Source organism: Scyliorhinus canicula, chromosome 2 (genome assembly GCF_902713615.1).
Source record: "Scyliorhinus canicula chromosome 2, sScyCan1.1, whole genome shotgun sequence".
In the NCBI taxonomy this organism is placed as follows: domain Eukaryota; kingdom Metazoa; phylum Chordata; class Chondrichthyes; order Carcharhiniformes; family Scyliorhinidae; genus Scyliorhinus; species Scyliorhinus canicula.
The window spans coordinates 175278407-175295377 of NC_052147.1; the positions used below are offsets into that span (position 1 = coordinate 175278407).

Consider the following 16971-nt stretch of genomic DNA (forward strand, 5'->3'; position numbering starts at 1 on the left):
TCACCAACTCGTGCGTTACCTGGATCCCCAGTTACTGGAACTGCTCTCTTGCCACCTTAAGTGGCAGACTCCTCGGGTTCGCCCCCTGCCCCGCAGCATTCACCGGAAACACTTCACTTTTCCCAACATTGAATTTATAGCCTGAAAAGGCCCCAAACCTCCAGCGCTGAATTCTGCCCATGCTTTCTGACAGGTTCGCCACAAACAACATTAGGTCATCGACATACAGTGATACCCAGTGCTCCCAGTCCCCCGTCTCAATCCCCTACCACTCAGCTGAGGCCTGAAGTGCCGTGCCATCGCCAAGGGCATAATCGCCAGCGCGAATGACAGCAGGGACAATGGACACCCCTGCCACATTCCCCTGTGCAACCCAAAATACCCCGAGTTTGTCTCAGTCGTTAGCACACTTGCCATGGTGGATGCATACAGCAACCGAACCCATGCCTCAAACCTCCCCAGGATTGCAAACAAATGCCTCCACTCTACCTGGTCAAAGGCCTTCGCTGCGTCCATTGACACAATCACCTCAGGCACTCCTTCCCCCAATGGGGTCGTAATAACATTTAATCACCTAATATTACCAGAGAGCTAGCTGCCTCCCCTTCACAAACCCTGCTTGACCCTCCAAAACCACCTGCAGTACACACCCCTACAACCGTGCCAATATCTTTGCCAGGACTTTGATGTCCATGTTTAACAGTGAGATGGACCGAAAGGACTCTCACTCCAATGGATCCTTCCCCTTTCTAGGGATCAGCAAACTCGACGCTGGCAACTGTTCTCCCCTCTCCTCCCCCCACCACCTCACCACCACCTGCTCCACCGCTTTATTAAACATTCCCAAAAGATGGGGGAGGGGCAACTCCATTGTGAACTGCTTAGAAAACTTTGCCCGGAAACCATCTGTCGCGACACCGTACCCGACTGCATCATGCCGTTGCACTTCCAACACCTCCACTCATAAAAGATCTTGAACACCTCACTTATCTTCTCGGGATCCGACACCATTCCCCCATGCTTTTACTTTTAAGCAAGCCTGTAAACTTTCATCCTTCAGTTGGCTTCTTAATTTGCTTTTAATGAAATGATTACATGAAAATGCATGCTCACATTGCAGCTGGATTTAGATCTTCAATTTGCTGTCTATCTGTTGCCATTTTCACTGTTTTGTCTCTCTCAGTCTTCACGGATAAACACATCTTTAATTTTTGAACAATTTTGTTTTGTTTTTTAAAATGATTTAGACTTTGATAAAGCCTGTCACATATTCACCTTCTGAATGCCTATCCTTGTTTCACAGTCTCTTGACTTGCCAAAAAACTAGCCGTAGTTGAGCTACCTGATAATTCTACCCACTTAGCAAACGTGTTCCAAGATTTTTGTGCCTTGACCTTCAGCTCCTCAATCACTTTCTTATCGACTTTTCCAGTGGGAGAACGTCCGGCTAAAACAGTGTGCCTTTTAGCTAAATGCCTCTCAAGAGACTTCTGGTGGCAGCTAGGGTGTGAGTGGTCGCACACAGCAGGGCAGCTCCTGCTTCAAGGCGTAGAAAAGAGCTCTTTTTGATGTGGTATGTCTGCTGGTTACGAAACCCGGCAGATAAAGGTGAAAGACCTGGCGAAGGAGTTGGAAGGGATCTGTGGTGCAGCAGCCAGTGGAAGGGTGACTGAGGGAGAAGGACTAGTGCAAGTTGGAAAGCCCCAAATGGAACAGTTGTTGGCTTTCATCAAGGAAGTGTTCAGCCAGCAGAGGAAGGAGCTGCAGGAGGACCGCTCAAAAACCATCGAAAGGGCTGTGGCACCTGTGAAGGGCTCAATGGAGAGGATTGAAATATTTCTAGAGGCTCGGGGGTCCCAGATCCAAGAGATTGAGAGGGTGATGTCGATCACAGCGATTGGATGGTGGCATTGGAGGCGGAGGTGGGGATCTTGGGAGGCCTTTGCAAAACATTGAGAGCAAAGGTGGAGGAGCAGGAAAATAGATGGAGAAGGCAGAATCTGCAGATAGTGGGCCTGACTGAGTGGAAGGTGCGAGTCCTACGAGGTACGTTTTAAGGATGCTGGCGGGCTGGTGGCTGAGGGGGTACTGGACAAGGCCTCTGAAGTGGACAGAGCACACGGGTCTCTGAGGCAGAAGCCTTGAGCAGTGGAGCTGCCGCGGGCGGTGATTGTGAGACTCCACAAGTTTGTGGAGAAACAGAAGTTCTTGCAGTGGGCCAGGGAGAAGCGCAACTGCGAATGGGAGGGGACCAGGACATTGGAGCTGAGCTGGCAAAACGGCATGCGGGGTTCAACAGGGCCATGGCGGTGTTATATTGACGGCAGATCAGGTTTGGGGTGTTCTATCTAGCGAAACTCTGGGTGACTTATAAAGGCCGAGAATATTATTTTGAGACCCCAGAAGCAGCCAATGACTTTATTAAGGATCATAAACTGGGGTAGAACTGAACAATTTGGGGAGTCAGAGGTGCTGGTGCTCTTGAATAATAGAGAATATGGATAAAGTGAGGATTGGAGGGATGTGGAGGTGTTTTTTCTGTTGGGTTGACAAAGGGTAGCAGGGAGCCTTCTGCACAAAACAAAGATGTGGGGGAGGGGTGAGGATCAGTAGGAGGGGCATTTTGGCAGGAGTTGTTCACACTGGCAGATAATGCTGGTAAATGGAAGTGAGGGGGGGGCCGGGGAAGAGAATGTGATGCGGCAGGGTTGGAGAAGAAACATGGTCAGGGACGGAGAAAGGAGCTATCTCAATGGGCCAGGTATAGGGTGAAATTATTGGGGGTAGATCCAAAAGGGGAGGATGGCGGATGGTAGAGGGGAATGGAGGCGTAAGTCCCTTGTATGGCTGATAACATGGAACGGGCAAGGACTCAGTGGACTGGTGAAAAGATTTCAGGTCTTTGCGCACCTGAGGAGTTTAAAGGCGGAGGTTGTCTTTCTGCAGGAGATGCACCTCTGCATGAAGGACCAGGTTAGGCTAAGAAAGGGATGGGTGGGACAGGTTTTCCATTCTGGTTTGAGTCGTGGGCAGGTGGCCATTTTGATGAGCAAAGAAAATGGGGTTTGTGATTGCGAAGGAAGTGAGAGTGGGAGATGTGAGGGTGAAAGGGATATTAGAGGGGACGGCAGTGGTACTGGTGAATGTATATGCACCGAATTGGGACGATGTAGGTTTTATGAGTGGATTACTGGCAGCAATCCCGGACTTGGCCACGCTCCAGTTGTATGGGAGGAAATTTTACTTGTGTCTTAGAGCTGAGGGTAGATAGATCGAGCCCCAGGTCAATGGGTACGATGAGTATGGCAAAGGAGCTGGGCCGGTTTATGGAAAAGAAGGGTATGGTGGATCCGTGGCTCTTCAAGAACCCAGTGGGAGGGGAGTATTCCTTTTTCTCATATGTTTATAGGGTGTATTCAAGAATCTACTTTTTTGTGGTGAGCTGGGAAGTTTTGGTCTGGTGGAGGGGGCAGAGTATGTGGGGATAGTAATCTCAGACCATGGGCCCCATTGGCTGGAGATTCGCCTTAGATTGGGACGGGAGCACAGGCCGGATGGAGGCTCGATTCGGGGTTGATGGCAGATAGAGGATTTTGTGACAAAGTGCGAGCTGTGATTAAAGATTATGTAGAAATGAACCAAAATGGGAAGGTGTCGGTGCCCACATTTTGGGGACCACTAAAAGCAGTGGTCTCAGGGGGGGTTATCTCCTTCAAGGCACATGCGGATAGGGAAAGGAGGGAGGAATATGAACGGCTTATGAATGAGATAGTTGAGGTAGATGGGGAGTACTCGATGGTGCCTACCACGGAGGGATTGGCGAGGAGGGCGGTAGACAGCTGCGGGAAATGGGTGCAGTACAAATACAGGGAGAAGGCGAGTCGAATATTAACGCATCAGCTACGAAGGCACGCCACATCTAAGGAAGTATTGAAGATACGAACTAGGGCAGTTGATGTGTTATCGGAGCCGGGGGAGATAAACGAGGCGTTTGGGGATTATTATAAGGAGCTGAAAAGGGCGGTGGCGAGGGGGACATGGGAAGGTTCTTAGGTGAACTGGAGTTTCCACTGTTGGAGGAAGAGAAGAGGCTGGCACTAGAGGAGCCCCTGGGGCTGAGGGACGTATTGGACAGTATAAAGGGTATGAAGTCTGGAAGGCCCTGGGGCCGATGGTTACCCGACAGAATTCTCTCAGGAGTTTGCGACGGACCTGGCACCACATCTCTTGGGGGCGTTTAATGAGACGTTGGAGAAGGGGGAGCTGCCAGAGACGATGACGCAGGTAACGATCACATTAATGCTAAAGAATAGGAAAGACCCGTTGGAATGTGAGTCGTATGGGCCGTAGCATTGTTAAATACGCATGTGAAATGCTGGCTAAGTTGGTGGCTGAAATGATGTGTCCCGGGGCTGGTTGCGGAGGACCATACAAAGGGCAGGCAGCTTTCTAATAATATAAGGAGGCTGTTAAATACGGTCATGACCCTTGTTGAGAGCTCAGGTACCAGACGTAATGTTGTCCATGGATGCTGAGAAAACATTTGACCGGATGGAGTGGCAGTACCTGTTTGAGTTCCAGGGAAAGTTTGGGTTTGGGCTGAAGTTTGTGGCATGGGTGTGCCTGTTATACGTGGCACCGAAGGCAAGTGTGTGGACCAATGACATGGGCTCACAAAACTTCAAACTGCACAGTGGAACAAGGCAAAGGTGCCCACTGTCGCCACTGTTGTTTGTGCTCGCGATAGAGCCTCTGACAATGGCTCTTAGGGGGTTGGCAGAGTGGCGAGGGACTACGAGGGGACGAAGGGAGCACCGGCTGTTGCTGTATGCGGACAACCTACTATTGTATGTTTCTGATCTGCTGGAGAACATGGAGAGGATCATGGGCCTTTTGGAGAGGTTTGGGGCATTCTGGGGATATAATCTAAATGTAGGGAAAAGTGAAGTGTTCCCGGTGAACGAGTTCGGTCGTGAGCCAACCTGGGGGCGATGACATTCAAGGTGGCCAGAGGCAGGTTTAGATACCTGGGGATTCAGGTGGCGAAGGAATGGACGATGCTACACAAATGGAATCTAACAAAGCTGGTGGGGGAGGATCTGAAGAGGTGGGACACATTGCACCTGACTTTGGCAGGGAGGGTCCAAGTGGTGAAGATGAACATTCTGCCGAGGGCCCTGTTCATATTCCAATATTTGTACCAGAAGGCCTTCTTTCAAAAACCGGAAATGATTATCTCAGACTTTGTATGGGCAGGGAAGGAGTCACGGGTTAAGAGGACCCTGTTACTGAGGCAGAAGGGAGGGCTACTGTTGCCGAACCTGCTATACTATTACTGGGCGGCGAACGTGGAGAAGGTGAGGTGGTGGTGGGAAGGAGAGGGGGCAGGATGGGTTAGGTTGGAGGAAGAATTCTGTAGGGGGTCCAGCTTGAGGGCAATGGTGACAGTGGTATTGCCAATGGCACCTAGGAAATATGCGGAGAGCCCGGTGGTGCAGTCCACAGTAAAGGTCTGGAACCAGCTGAAGAGGCATTTCGGGATAGAAAGGATGTCGGTGCTGGTGCCACTTTGCGAAAACTACAGTTTCAAGCCGAGGGGAGAATAGACGGAATGTATAGGAAGTGGAGAGAGAGTGGGCTGGTTAAGGTGAGGTATCTGGAAGAGGGGTTTGCCAGAATAGAGGAACTGAAGGAGAGGGTAGAGCTCCCGAGAGGCAGCGAGTTTAGGTACCTGCAGGTGCGGGACTTTACGTGGAAGGTTTGGAAAGAGTTCCTTAGGTTGCCCAAGTATACCTTGTTGGAGGGGTTTGGTACGTTTCGGCGTGGCCCATTCGGCGTCAGGAAAATAATTGGCTGATTCGGCGTGGCCGTTTAGGCGTCAGGACATTTCGGAGTCACTTTTAAAAATATTTAAAAAACCTAGTTAAAAAACCTTCATTAAAACGCCGAATTGGCCACGCTGAAACGTCCCATTCCCCTCTCAGGAGCAAAGATGAAATGGTTCCAAGGTTTTGAATAAACCTTTTAAACCTTGGGGTGGGGGGGGGTGCTGTTCCCCTGAACCAGGCCGCCTGTCCGCTTCACCTCGCCGTCTGCTGTCCCCCTGAACTGGGCCGCCTGTCCGCTTCACCTCGCCGGCTCCTTCCGGAGTCACCCACTGCTCATGCGCAAACCAGGGACAGCCTCTAAAATGGGAGAGAAATGCTGCGCATCCTAGAACTAAGAGCAAGAGCAAGACTGGTATTAAATGTCTGCTCGTTGCACTAACCTGTCTTTCTGAAGCCTGTCCCGCCGCCGAAAAATTCCTCTGCCGAAAGGGCTACGCCGAATGGGCCACGCCGAAACATCCCATCCCCTTGTTGGAGTGACTGCTGCTTCCTGATGTGGAAGGGGGGGGGGGGGGGCAGGATCAGAGACATATATGGGTGGCTGGGGGAGCAGGGAGGTAAGCGGGTGGTGAAGATGAAGGAAAAGTGGGAGGGGAAGCTGCGATGGAAGATAAACTGGGGAATATGGAGTGAGGCCCTACGAAGGGTAAATGTGACCTGATGCGCAAGGATGAGTCTGATACAGTTCAAGGTCGTACACCGGATGCACATGATGCAAGCAAGAATGAGTGGATTCTTCCAGGGAGTGGAAGAGGAATGTGAGAAGTGTGGGTGCAGACCAGCAAATCATGCGCTTGTGTTCCAGGACTGCGAGATTCTGGGCGGGAGTATTTGTGGTGCGAACAAGGATAGTGGGGAGGAGTTTGAGTTGGACCCTTTGGTGGTGATATTCGGGATATCGGAGAAGCTGGAGCTGACAGAGGGGAGGAAAGCCGATGTTGTGGCCTTCACCTCTCTGATTGCCCGGCGAAGAATTCTGTTGGAGTGGCGGTCAGCAACGCCACCAAGGGTAGTGGCCTGGCTGGATAATTTATATGACATTCTGGGCTGGAAAAGGCTAAATACGAATTAAGGGGTTCAGCGGAGGGCTTCGAGGAAAGATAGGGGATGTTCGTGGCCATGTTTGAGGAGCTGTTTATCGTGGGGGTGGGGAGGGGTGAGGGTGGGGGGGGGGGGGTGAAAAAGAGATAAAATTGATACAAACTGTTGTTTTTTTAAAACTTTATAGAGTACCCAATTATTTTTTTTCCAATTAAGGGGCAATTTAGTGTGGCCAATCCACCTACCCTGCACATCTTTTGGGTTGTGGGGTGAAACCTACGCAGACACGGGGTTAATGTGCAAACTCCACATGGACAATGACCCAGGTCTGGTATTCAAACCCAGGTCCTCAGCGCCATATGCAGCAGTGCTAACCACTGTGCCGCCCGTGCAAACTGTATAGTTGTGTGTTGGGGACTTTGCTCCCCAAATTGTTTATGTTCTGTAACCTTTTGTATAAGTTTGGAATAAAATACATTTAAAAGAAAAGCCTCTCAAGAATTATTGTTGGTGAATTTCTCATTATAAATGGGACACACAGAGAGGCCAGCTGAATGTATGAATATGAATGAATCAGTCCATTCATCTTAAAATTCTTCCCTTTCCTCTTCAATTATGCTCGTCTTTGCAGCCCTTTCCAAAGCAACCTCAAAACTAGAGACCCAGAGTAAGCTTGTTCCTTTAATGATTTATCTGCTTGCATGTGATGCATGTGCTCACCAACATAGCCTGAGCATCAGAGCTAGATCGAGTGCCCTCTATTATTGATTGAAGTTCCTGTTTGCATGTGCTCACCAGCACAGCATCAAGAGCACCCCTGACAAGTATTCAGTACCTTCCTTGTACATCTACCTAATCGTTGAGTGCTTATCATTAATACCAGTCAGTCAGGTACCAATTCCGGCTACCAATCAGAGTGTACCAATTTAGGCAAATTGAACAGATCACCAGGATGAAGTTAAAACTCACCACTATTCTTAGAATTCCCTCTATACCAAAAAGGGCCGACATTCTAAATGGTGAACAGGGATTCACACTCCCTGACTCCGATGCAGGCATCGGTGGGTGCTATTCAGGTCAAACTATATTTTCAAGTTACCCCCAGGTATAACCCATACCTTCACCGAAGAATTTTACCTACTTACCCGTTAGTAGCATCGATGTCCTGGGCCCTGCGTTGCTAAGTAAGTTAAGTAGGCTAATAACCACTGTTTCAGGTTAAAACATTTAAGTTATTTTATTATTATAATTTTTCTTTTAAAAGCTGTGCAAACTTTCTTTACAGAAAGGTAAAAAGATCTTGCTTCTGGATCCTTCTGGTTGGTTGAAGGGACCTTCAGCCCCAACTTGACAATCAATCTTTTTAAAATCTGGTCTTCTTTAGATGTATTTGCTGGTGAGCTCGGTTGCTGTATCCTATCCTTCCCATGTACCGAGCTGTGAGAGCTGGCTCTGCTGGCTGTCCCCTTTCTTTGGGTTTATATTCTCTTTCGAATGGTTAATAAGTTTTAACGACTTTATTGTAAATTAGCTTATTTCACTTTGATTGTAAAAAGTATCTTTGATCTAAACATTCTAATACAACTAAGTATTCATTTTGGGCATGGCCTCAACCCTCAGATCTGATTACATTGTCCTTCGTGATGTTCAAAGTTCCTTTGTGATATTCAAAAAATGCTTTGGTTTCAATAGGTGTTAATTTTAATTCCTGTCATTTCAATAGTTTAATTTTTCAATTGTCCCCAGCTCATAACTTTGCCTTTGATTTTGACTTTAAATTATGTTTCTCGTAGACAGGTTATCTCCAATTTTCTTTTAATTTACTTGGTATTAGTAGAATTTCACACTTAGAATTAACACCAAATTCAACTGAACATCATCCTTTCCTTTCCAGCTGTTTACTAAGAGAGTTAATTTCAGTGAAGGTGTAAAACCTTTGCTTTTAGCTGTATGCTAAAATTTCACTTGGTGATGACTTGAAAGACCTGCCTGTTTTAAACATTCGTCACTTAATTCAATTGAAACTCTCATCCATGCTTTTCCAGATGCTTCCTAAGATAGTTACTTTCAATGAAGGTGTGAGCCATTGTTTTAGCTTAATACAAGAATCCTGTGTGTTTGCTAAGCCTGCTTGAGAGAAAGAATCTGCATTTTATCATCCTGTCCTTTGCAGCTGTTATTAACCTTTTGTGGGATCTTTCCCTGTATCCTCTCATGTTTCTCTCAGACCAGATATTGCCAGACTTCCATGTTTCAAATGACACATCTTTCCATATTTTCTTTTTTTTTTTTTTAAATAATTTTTATTGAAAGAGTTTTTCCATACAAACATTTACCCCTACTATTTTTTAAATTATATACAACACAATCCCTCTAGGCAAATATCCCTCCCTCGCCCGCCCTCTCGCGCGCACCAGTCCTCCCCCCCCCCCCCCCCCCCCCCCCCCCCAAGCAACAACTTAACAAATAAGGCAGCCTACAGTTTCAGACATGAGCAGCGAGCAGACTTGCCCGCGTTACAGTCGTACATGTCCCCCACGACCATTGCTGCCCCCCCCCCCCCCCTTCCCCCCCCCCCCCCCCCCCCCCCGGGTTGCTGCTGCCACGACCCCGAACGTCTATCTCTGATCTAAAAAGTCAAGGAAAGGTTGCCACCGCCTGGAGAATCCCTGTACCGACCCTCTCAGGGCAAATTTGATCCTTTCTAGCTGAATATAGCTAGCCATATCGTTAATCCAAGTTTCAACGCTTGGAGGCCTCGCGTCCTTCCATTGAATTAATATCCTTCGTCGAGCCACTAGGGCTTTCCATATTTTCAATTACAAGGAGCAGAGTAAATGGACAGATGTTTGGATGTCAGGCGGATGGTAGTGTGGGTAACATGCAACAGACAATAATTTTTGGACAGCTGATAATGCTTCTACATTGGGAGCACTTTGTGGAAATAATTATCTGAAAACACAAGCCAATCAACATTTGAAACATACCTTGGCCAGGAGCAGTTCATTAGACTCTAGGGAGCTGCATGTTGCCAACTCCTGTCCTAGGCCTCTGACTGTGGAACCTGCAATATAGATGTGTGAGTGCAGGCAGATTGAATCTTTTTTCTCTTGTCCATAGTGCAAGGTGTGTAGCTGCTGCCTGCTACTTATTAACTGAATGGCATGGTGGGGGTGAGAATTCATTATCTTCCAGGATCAGGATTCGTTGTTTTGTCACCTGTACTCCTGCTGAGATGTCAATAAAACATATATTTTGTAATTTAATACAAGGAAGCTGGGCCACTTTCTTTCAACATCAGCTCTAGTTACCATATTTCTTAAATTCATTTTGCAGCAAAGTTTGATTCCTGAACAAAATGGTAAAAACATAAGTTGGGTCTGCTGAAACTGGAAAAGAAGGAAGAAAGACCATTCAACAGAGCCACAGTTGCTCATCAGCAGATAGCAAAGAACCATTGGAATACAAGTGCCCAATGATGCTCATTCATAAATTCCCAAAGCAAACATTCAATCTGCAATGCCAATAACATTACCCCGACAGTAAATATTTTGATATTAATGACTTGAGGAACAGATGATTAATCAAGTCTAAATGGTTATTGACATTTTTAAGATATATTTATTTTACCATGTAGCTCGTTCAAATTGTTTCTCGGTTGATGAACATATTTCATTTTTTAAGATGTGTTGGTTACATGAAGTTCTTTGTAATTTGACAGGGAAGACAGAGGATGTGTACAGGTTTTATGTACCATGGTCGCATGAAGATTTTGTTGTAACAACAAGGCCAGTATAACTTTTATAAACTGCTAAACTTAAAACTATTTTAAAGCTTACTCTTAAGTTTTCATGTGTAATATTTAGAAAAGCCTGATTTCCTTTTCGTTCCCTCACCTTTTGTGTTCTTTTTGTCTCTCACTTCTCAAAGGAGACTTGGAGTCAGACAGACTCTGACCTTCTGACTTCTGCAGAAATGACCTTGTTATCCCTGCCTGCGTACAAAATAGGATATAGGGGTGGGAGGGAAGGAAGTTTAGGACAGGGGCTCAGATTGGAAGGGATTGGAAAGTATCATGCCACTGGAATAAAAAGGGGCTCGAACCTGAGGTCTGGTTGAGGGGACAGAGCAACGTGGCCGCAAAAGACCAGGGGCTAGTGTCTGGGTTTAGTTCCACCCCTCCCATAGGTAGGGGTGGGCTGTCTTGTCTATAGCTCCACTTGCTCTGGAGCTTCAGCCAAGCTTGGTGGTATTCCCAGAGTTGAGTACAACTCTGGGGGCCCCAAGTTTGTAGGGAATAGGGAAGGCCAAGCCTTTGGTAGGGCTGGGAGGGAACCGTGACACCCATGGCTGTTAAAATGGTCTTGGAGGAGTTGTGGGCAGTGGAAGTGTGAATGCTAGGCTGGAGGTATAATAATTTGTGTCAGTAACAACATGAATCTGAGTACATTCGCGACCTTAAACTCAAGACAAACTAATCCTAGGTGAGATTTGGTTTACTCTAATGAATAATTTTTTCTGAAAATGCATAGCTAATGATCAATATCATTTTTATAAAATACATTAATGTATAACGTTTAAGTATATTACTACAAAATCCTAAATATATATTAACCTTTACAAGCCTTGAAAATAAATTTGTTTTCTAAGATATTAGCCTAAACTTTCATGCTGGCAATATCAATTTTTGTCTGTTAGGTTTTAAACTATAAAAGCAATTTGTATGTAACACTGCAATTGGATTTGATCGCTTTCTAAAAATATTACTATTATTTAATACAGTGTAACAAAAGCATACAATTAGTATATGATTTCCCGTTTCTGACCTTTAAACCATTTAGCTTGATTTTATAGACTATTATAGAAGGAAGGGGTGTAAAGCACTTTATATGGTGTATCTATGGATTTTTTTTTTGTTTGGCACCTAATGGTAGAGAGGAGTTGTTTTGAGTTAATGATAATGACTGCTCCATCTAGAATTTGGCATTTATTGACCTTATCAGCCTGTAAAATGGAAAGTATGGGTGAATCATTTGGACCTAATTGGGACTGAAAGTGTGGGAAGTGGAAGCTTGGTAGCCTGCCAACAATTATGTTTCAGTGCGAGAGGGTTGGTGAAACAATTTTGAAATGTTCTGCTTGGATTTTTTAATTGTAATACACTTCCCTGGATTGGTTATGTTGTTTAGCTAAATGCTGGACTGATTGATATTCATCTGGAACATGTTTAAAGCAGTGTTGTCCAATATAATTTTGATGTCAGCAAACAATTTACGCTATTCGCCACATAATACAAAATATATCAATGTTAATAAAACAAATGCGCAATCTTTTGAAAAGATTTTTTGGCTTTAAAACATCAGCAATCTAAACTGATACACACTCGCAGCCAGAGCCAGGATAGCAGCTTCAAAAAAGGATTTTGCAAGCTAACTGTTCCACAAAGCAGACCTGCTATATACACTGTCTGAAGTGTGGTGACAAGCTGTTATCTAAAGCATTCTGTTGTCTGACATTGTTTTCCACTTTAATTCAAAGGAACAAAATTTGTTCAATTGTAAATTGTCTCTTGCAGAATTACTCAGCAAGAATAGAATCAACAAATCGATGCATTAGTTTCAATGCTCTGACTCTTGCCTTGCTTATGGTCAATAACTTGCCATTCTGAACACAGCATTGGACGTTCACTATACCTTTGCCTCATGGCCAGCCTGATGTCATCACTCCTGTATATGCCAGCAGCCCTGTTCTTTTCAATCAGTCATTTCAGCAGATCTAATAAGTTGAAGGCTGAACACATTTGGACATTGCTGCATCACCTAACTTGCCAAAATTGTACATTTCAACCCTCATTCCGTGCTCTCCATCACTCACTTACTTCAACTGTTCTGAGAAAACCGCATCTCCTGCATCATTAGATTACCCAAGAAGATCTCTGGAATAATTGAACCACTATCATCGAATCTATGGCATGGGGACAGGTCCTTCGGCCCAAGCTGGCCCATGCCAACCAAAAGTCCAGCTAAGCTAACCCCATTTGGCCCATATCCCTCTAAACCTTTCCTATCCATGTATCTGTCCAAATGTCTTTTAAATGTTGTCAATATCCATGTCTCAACCACTTCCTCTGACAGCTCATTCCACATATGTACCACCTTCTACCATACATATGGATGGCACAATAGCACAGTGGTTAGCACACTTGGTTAACAGCTCCAGGGTCCTAGGTTTGATTCCCTGCTTTGGTCACTATGTGCGGAGCCTGCACGTTCTCCCCGTCTCTGTGTGGGTTTCCTCCGACAGTCCAAAGATGTGCAGGTTAGGTGGATTGGCCATGCTAAAATTGCCCTTCGTATCCCAAAAAGTTGGATGGGGTTACTGGATTATGGGGATAGGGTGGAGGTGTGGACTTAGGTAGGGTGATCTTTCCAAGGACCGTTGCAGACTCTATCGGCCGAATGGCCTCCTGCACAGTAAATTCCGTGTTTTTAAAAAAAAAAAGAAGGTGCTCCTCGGGTTCCCATTAATTCTTAACTTAACTTAAACCTAAGCCCTCTTAGAAACCTGTTCTTTCTGCACTCTCTCCAGTTTAATAACTTCTTTCCTATAAAGGTGACCAAAACTGAACACAATACTTCACGTGGGGCCTCATCAACATCCTATACAATTGCAACATAATTTCCCAACTTCTATACTTAATGCCTTACTGATGAAGTCCAGCATTATAAAAGCCGCCTTAACTGGCCTATCTACCTGTGACTCCTTTAGAGTACCGTGCACCTGAACTCCAAGGTCCCTCTGTTCCACGATTCTCCCTGAGGTCCGACTGTTCACTGTGAAAGTCCTACCTTGATTTGAATTTCCAAAATGCAACACCACACACTTGTCTAGATATTGAACTCCATTTGCCATTTCTCCACCCACTTCCTCAGCTGAGCACGATTCTGCTGCAATCTTAGATAACTTTCATCACTGTCTACAATACCACCTATTTTAGTGTCATCTGCAAACTTACTGACCATGCCTTGCACATTCTCATTCAAATTGTTGATATAGATAACAAATAGCAATGGGCCCAGCACTGACCCCTGAGGCACACCACTAGTCACAGGCCTCCAGTCCAACGTGCATCCTTCCAGCATTACCATCTGCTTCTGACCATCAAGCCAATTGTATATCCAATTTGCCAGCTCTCCCTGGATTCTATGTGATCTAACTTTTCAGAACAGCTCATCATGTGGAGCCTTATCAAAGTCCTTACTAAAGTCCATATAGACTTTGTCTACTGTCCTGGCCCTCATCAACCTTCCTGGTCACTTCATCAAAGAACACTAACAAATTTGTACGGCATGATCTCCAATGCATAAAGCCATGCTGACTTCTCCTAATCAAACCCTGTCTTTCCAAATGCCTGTACATCTGGGACCTCAAACCTGATTTGAGTCTCGGTTCCAGGTCCAAAACCTGCAAATAGCTATGGTGAGACATCCCTTGCAATCTTCCCACATGCAGCCAATTCGAGAGCTGTCTTCAGGAGACAAAATCAGTTAAGAACCGGGCGGGCCATTACATTTTGAGACCCAATCAGGGGGCCTGCTGCAATGTGCCAAATGGAAGCCCATTGAAAAAAGGGAAGAATTCCTTCTGGGCCAAATTTGTCAGGCCTTTACTGTGGAGGGGGATGATGGAGATGAGATGTCGATGGCTCCCTCCCAACCTGCCACTAGGAGGCCACCTCTACTTCTGCTCCAGGCTCTGTTCGCAGTTGAGGGTTTGGCGGTCAGGGAAGATCCCAGCAGGGTCAACATGTCTCACCTCACTGACCTAGTAATGGGTCTATTAGCTACCTACTACTGCTGGGTGGATAACTCTACCAAGCTCACCACCTGTTAGAAAAGATCGCTTCGAGGTAGGAATGTGTTACCCAGCCAACTCTGTGTGCTCTTTCCCAATTTCACTCCAGGTTCTGTCTCTCAACTTCTTTATAGATGCTGCTAGACCTGCTGTGTGTTTCCAGCATGTTCTGTTTATTTTTAAGAATTCTATTATCCAGAGCATTTAAAAAAAAACTATTCTCTCCCCTCATCAGACTCCATTTGTATTTGAAAGAGCACCCAGAGATCCAAACTTCCTGTGTGGGAAGCTCTCATAATTATTAAATTGGCTGCAGCAATTTTTAAAAAATTATGAATGGGGATGGTATTTGATCTACCAAAGAAACTTACAAACTCCTCTATAAGTGAAGTGTTGTTCTTACCAATGTTCTTACCACTTTTTCTTGGTGTAGAATTTATTTTTCGTAAGCTGTTTTTCTGCATTGAATTCTAATATGACTGTTTTAATTTCAGTGCACCATCTTCCATTGTGATCTTTGCCAAACTTCACAGAGCAAGACCTGAGAATGATAGCTCTGTACCAGAGTTGCAACTTCACACTGCTAGATGTTGTCGATATGAGGTAGATAACAGACTTCCTTTGGTCTTGTACGTTTTAAAAAATAAATTTAGAATACCCAATTATTATTTTTCCAATTAAGGGGCAATTTAGCGTGTCCAATTCGCCTACCCTGCACATTTGTGAGTTGTGCCAATTCAATTTCAAGCCAATGGTAACCCCCACGATGTTAACAAGTATGAGCTTCATTACTACAGACAAGTGTTCTTGCTAATTGGCCATTTCATTTCTCTGAATGTTTGAAAATTTGGAAATATCTGACAGATCAGAGCAAAGTGCTGTTTTTACATCATCTGTGCATTCTTCCATCACCCATTCTGTGTAAAAGTGAAAATGGGAGCCAATGCTGCCCACCTGCAAGAAAGAACTTCCATTTATGCAGTGAATTTGTCTTCTACAGAGCTTCACAACCAAAGAGTTCTTTTGAAATATGGTCACTGGCATTAGACAGGCAGACACTGCAGCCAATTTATAAATAGCAAGATCCCACAGACAGAAAATGAGTAAAAGATCAGTTAATCTGTTTTAGTGGTGTTGACGATGGGATTAATGTTGGCCGGTACATGAGAAAGACTGTTCAGTTTTCTTCAAAAAAAAAATAGGACTTTCTTCCTGCACTGATAATGCGACATCCTTTACTTAAAAGATTACAAAGTCAAACATTTTTCAATTTTTGGCATATCCTATTAATACCACCGACTCGCCCTCGTTGATGGCCCGAAGGCAGATCCTGTTGGGATGGAGCGCAACCTCTCCACCCTGTGCCCTGGTGTGGTGGGGGGACCTGTTGGGATTCTTAACTTTTGAGAAGGTCAAGTTTGAACTGAGGGGAAGGATGGACGTGTTCTACAATTCATGGGCATTATTCATTATGCACTTTCAAGAATTGGATATCACGAACATTAGGGGGGTGGGTTGGGAAGGTTGGGGACTGTATGCGTTAATGGTGACTATGGGTGATTCCTGATTCCTTTTTGTTTGTTGATGTTAACATGCGGGCTGTTGTTTGGGGGTTTGGTGGGAGGATGGGATTGTTGTTGTTGATATGAAGATTGACATTGGATTCGTTACTGCTTATTGTTTATTGTTGGTGGGTGTAAATTTGGAAGAAAATTTGAAAAAGGAGCCAAATAAAAATATATTAAAAAAAAAAAATTAATCTGTGGGTTGTGGGGGTGAAACCCACACAGACACGGGGAGAATGTGAAAACTCCACACGGACAGTGACCCAGGGCTGGGATTCGAACCCAGGTCCTTAGCGCTGCAGTCCCAGTGCTAACCACTGTGTCACCATGCTGCCCTTCGGTTTTGTACTTTTACGAAGCAATTTAGTCCCTCTAAGACTGTATTTTGGGAAAGTTAGATCATAATAATGTTGGGGTCAACTGTCTGCTGGAAGCTGGGTATTTTGCATCAGTCTTCACCATAGAGGATACAAGTAACACCCCAGAAGTATGTATAAACCAGGAAATGGAAGGGAAGAACTCAGGAAAACTGACCAGAGAAGTGGTACTGAGTACATTGTTGGAGCTGTGGGCTGACAAGATGCTGGGTCCTGATGGATTTTATCCTCCAGTCTTAAAAAGTC

General features: G+C 45.2%; 1 protein-coding gene across 2 annotated transcripts in view; it reads left to right on the top strand.

Moving 5' to 3' along the window:
* The window catches only part of pgap1 (post-GPI attachment to proteins inositol deacylase 1), a 253543-nt gene that overhangs the window by 113116 nt on the left and 123456 nt on the right, over nt 1-16971 (top strand). For both annotated transcript variants that reach the window (XM_038789106.1, XM_038789105.1), the window contains exons 17-18: nt 10651-10717; nt 15278-15386. In XM_038789106.1, the coding sequence (XP_038645034.1) occupies nt 10651-10717; nt 15278-15386 (176 nt within the window). The remainder of the gene's footprint in view (nt 1-10650; nt 10718-15277; nt 15387-16971) is intronic.